The sequence below is a fragment of the Eurypyga helias genome, unplaced genomic scaffold, assembly GCF_000690775.1.
Source record: "Eurypyga helias isolate BGI_N326 unplaced genomic scaffold, ASM69077v1 scaffold30495, whole genome shotgun sequence".
Taxonomy (NCBI): domain Eukaryota; kingdom Metazoa; phylum Chordata; class Aves; order Eurypygiformes; family Eurypygidae; genus Eurypyga; species Eurypyga helias.
In genome coordinates, this window is record NW_010250085.1 from 1 (window position 1) to 4,102 (window position 4,102).

General features: G+C 46.4%; 1 protein-coding gene across 1 annotated transcript in view; it reads left to right on the forward strand.

The window, feature by feature from the left end:
* Positions 1 to 603: 603 nt before the first annotated feature.
* Positions 604 to 4,102, forward strand: part of NPHP1 (nephronophthisis 1 (juvenile)) — a gene marked incomplete at both ends in the record, with an annotated part of 9,201 nt that continues 5,702 nt past the window's right edge. The window contains 6 exons of the mRNA XM_010151581.1: positions 604 to 664; positions 1,103 to 1,239; positions 1,621 to 1,822; positions 2,138 to 2,239; positions 3,044 to 3,135; positions 3,574 to 3,616. Of these exons, the coding sequence (XP_010149883.1) occupies positions 604 to 664; positions 1,103 to 1,239; positions 1,621 to 1,822; positions 2,138 to 2,239; positions 3,044 to 3,135; positions 3,574 to 3,616 (637 nt within the window). The remainder of the gene's footprint in view (positions 665 to 1,102; positions 1,240 to 1,620; positions 1,823 to 2,137; positions 2,240 to 3,043; positions 3,136 to 3,573; positions 3,617 to 4,102) is intronic.

Genomic DNA, 4,102 nt, shown 5'->3' on the forward strand with positions numbered 1-4,102 from the left:
GAGAGCGCGGCCCCGGCCCCTGGGCAGCGGAAGGCCCTATCGCAGAGGTGAGGCCATGGCCGAGGGGTCCTCGGCCTCGCTCCCACCGCCCGGCCCCTTCTCTCCCTAGGGAGCACGGCAGAGCGCTCCGGCGCGAGGAGACGGAGGCCGTGCCCTGCCCTCAGCCTTTATCCCCTCCTGAGCAGCGCTCCGAGGCCGGGAGCATAGCTCGGTGTTGTGGAAAGAACCATCTCCTGGTTGCGCTGAGCAAAGCCGCTGGCTGACTCCCTCTGCTCCCCATCACCTTTGCATCAGGAGCAGGCGCTTCCCTGTACAACTTCCCATTTTTCTCCTAATTGTACAGATCTCTTCCCTGCCCCTCATCTGTTTTCCAGGCAGAGCGATAGGGTAGGGGCTTCCCAAGGGCTGAGGTAGTTTTAAGTGGGAATTTGCACATCACAGGTTGTAATCAGTCTGGCTGCTTTTTGGACTCCTGTGGGTGTTGGTCAGGCTGCAGGCACGCGCAGCTGGGTGAAGGAGGAGTATCTAAATTCACACATTTCAGCAAGTATGCGGGGTTTGGGTCACCCACCTAACAGAATTATAAGAAATATCTCTCTGCAGATGCGTGCAGCTGAAGAAATTGGTGGATGAGAATACAAACGCTCTTCATAATTTGAAAAAAGTAAGTATGGGGACAAATTTGTTAATGACTTTCTCCAAAATACATCGCGGTGAGAGAACGCCAGCCTCCTCTGATGCCTCAAGAGTAATGCCTAGCACCGCACAATCCCAGAGTGGGATCTCCGAGATCCATTTATATTGTTTACAGGCACATTTTTAATGCTTTATGGTGCACGAGTTCTGTGCTTAAAATCTTTATCAACCCAGGACATTATAAAACGTTTATCAACACAGTGTATGGGAAGTGGGGAACGCAGATTTGAAATTCAGTGCAAAATTTCATCTTGGCAGAGTAAAAGGGCAGGGAAGATGGCACTAGATAGGGAGTGACAGCAGCCCAGGAAGGCGAAAGCTTGTAAGATGTGTCTGGAAAGGTGATTTTCTAGGGGAGCTTGTAACTTTGCTGCTTTGAGCAATTTGTTGTGTTTATCTTTCTCAGGCTGATGAGCCTGCGCCTGTGGGGAATTACAACCAGAGGAAAGAAGAAGAAGAAAAGCTGTTGCTAAAACTCTCTCAGCAGCTGCAGAAACTTCGTCTTGTCTTGGATCAGGATAATCTGACTACGAATTTTGCAGTGTAAGTAGCTTGAACAAATACAGTCTGTACTTTTATGGAATTGTACATGTGTTGTTGGAAAGGATCCTGAAAAATCGTTAGCTCATCCTCTTTCTTATCTTAATGTAGTTAAAAAAGAAGTACTGAGGAGCCAGTGCTTATGGGGCTTGTTTTCTTGGTGCAGTCAAGAGGGAAGATTTTTTGAGGGTGTTGGTGGATGGCTGAAATGTAACGTGGCTGTCGAGAGGATGCACTGCGGTCTGTACGCTTAAGGGGGAAACACCAGTGGGATTCTGGAATCACGGAGAGTAAAACACAGGAATGAAAATTCTGTATCTGGGTGATGCCCTTGCAGAGAAGCCCATGTTCTTAGAAAACCCAAGGTTGATGTGTTTTGGGCAGGGACGAGGAACATGGGAAAGGTGCTCAAACAGAAGATGAGAATGAAGAAGAGGAGGAGAGCGAAGATGAAGAAAGTAGTGAGGAGGAAGACAGTGAAGAAACTGATGAGGACCAAGATAAACTATTGGATGATCCGAACGTTAAAGAATGTATCGCGGTTGGAAACTTCAGCGCGCAGCAGGAAGGGGATCTCACGTTTACGGTAAATACGTCTCCGTAAAAGTGTTTTGCCTGCAGATGCTCTGTAGGAAGCAATAACTAATTAAACGCTATGCTTCTGGGATTCGACCAGTTCCCTGTGGGATTCACAGAGAAACGGCTTTTCCTGATGTACACTGGGCTCGGTGAAGCCCAGTGTCCTTCTGTCACCTTCTGTAGTGGCAGGAGCTGTTGGGGTAGTCTGGGATCTCCGTTGTGGGGAAAAATCAAGCTTTTATGTGTTTTTTTTAATTGTGTCTGGAGCCGTTTTGACATATTTGGTTGTCTTTTGTCTCCGTCTCTCCTTCTAACGGCAAAGAAAGGTGAAGTCCTACTTATACATGACAAGAAGGCAGATGGCTGGTGGGTAGCCGAAAATTCCAAAGGGGAGAGAGGCCTCGTTCCTAGGACCTATCTCACGGTGAGTGTGCTGCAACCTTTTTCTGGGCTCACCTCTGTTATTTGACCTATATGTTAACGATGATGTAGCTGCACAAAACGCATCAGAGTGCTTACGCTGGGGGCAGGCAGCAGCGTCTTGCCAGTTGTCTGGGAATAACACGGTGTTTGCAAGCACGTCTGCGGGGAGTGCTAGCGAAAGCAGTGATTTTGTGCCTCAGGAAGGTGGGACACAAGTGCGGAGTTGTTCTGTGAATACGAGAACCATAATCACTAAAGGTCAACCCTGAAGACTCCAAGCTGCTAGCGACTAGTTTGTGCTTTCCGTCATTTACACGAGACCTGAGTCCATGTAAATGTTGGGAGTATTTTGTAATTTGACACGAAAAAAAAACTCTTAAAAAGTGGATTTTAAAGCTTCATTTTTTTTCCCCAATTTTTAGAGTTGCTTACGCGTTAGTTTGTGTATTTATACACATACATACATTCACACAGCATGCAATTGTGGTGAACATTAAAGTGTGGTACGCAGTTCGGATCGAGGCCGGTTAGTCCAACCTTTACCCTGTGGAACAGAGCTTTTCACACTGCAGTAGCTATCTTTTTACTTCACGATGCTGATGGATTTCTCTTTGTAAAGAGCCCCTTGTGCAAATGCATTCCCCATGGGAATACTCCAATCCCTTGCTGCAGCCGTAGGACTGAGGGCAGCGTTCTGCACCTGCAGTGCACTGCTGTTAACGTGTGCTGTGGTTGGAGAAAGCGTCTTTAAGAACAGAGCTGTGGGGAAATCAAGCGCTTTGCCATTTTTGAATCTGAATTACAGGTCCGTGATGAAGAAGGCGAAAGCCAAGAGGAAAGTGAAGAACACGTAGAAATGGTGGATGAAACAGCAGATGGAACTGAAATCAGAAAAAGGTCAGTGGAGTGATGTGAAAGCAGTTAAGTAAAATTTTATTCTTCCTCCTCCTTAAAGCTGGCAGCACAATTCTTACAGGGAGAGCACCTCACAAGGGTATTTGGTTCTTTGCATTTTTCTTTCCAGTACAGCAGTCACTTGTGTTTTTTTTAAGTTTGCGGACGCACTTTTACTTGAGGGGGCTTGTTGGGGAGTTTGCCTTTTTTGTTTCTCCCCCTCATAAAATCACAGAATGACCGGGTCGTGCCTCTAGTTATATTCCAGCTCGTGAGACCGTCTAGCAATTAGTCGTAGTGGCGGGAAATACGCCGTTATTAGTATCTCAGACAGATATGGTTATTAAGCTGCTGCCCTCTGAAAACAAACCAACATTTAGTGTTTAAATTTTGTCCACGCGAGGCTGATATAGTATAAAACCCACGTTATTTTTCTTCCAGAACAGATTCCCACTGGAGTGCTGTAAGACGAGCTATCACAGAGGTAGGTCTCTGTCTCCTAGAGCAGCTTCACCTACCATAATGTTAATTATTTTGTAGACAAGGTTTGCCTTCTACCAAACCCTGTATCTCATATTACAGACTGCTATTTTTAATGAACATCTCTATTTTTTTTTAATTTGTTTGTAGCAAGAGACGTTACAAAAACGTTCCCCAGTGCTTTAGAAATAGGCTGCAGCCCAGCCCAAGTGTCTGAATACGATACAAGTAGGATGTCTTTTGTTGTTCTGCCAGTAGTGCTCCACTCTTTCTTTTTCAAAGGTGTGATTTTTGTTGTAACTGACTGCTGCTCCTTTGAAATGGAAGGGGGATTAACAGCAGGGGAGCCTGGCTGGCTTCACACGTGAAGCAAAGTGTGTTTTCCTGAGGATGGGCCAGACTAGCTTCACACCAGCAGAGGTGTGACCTGGTGCCCCAGGTCTCTGCTGTGGGTTGTGCCAGAGTTCTCCATTAGGTAGAATTCGCTGAA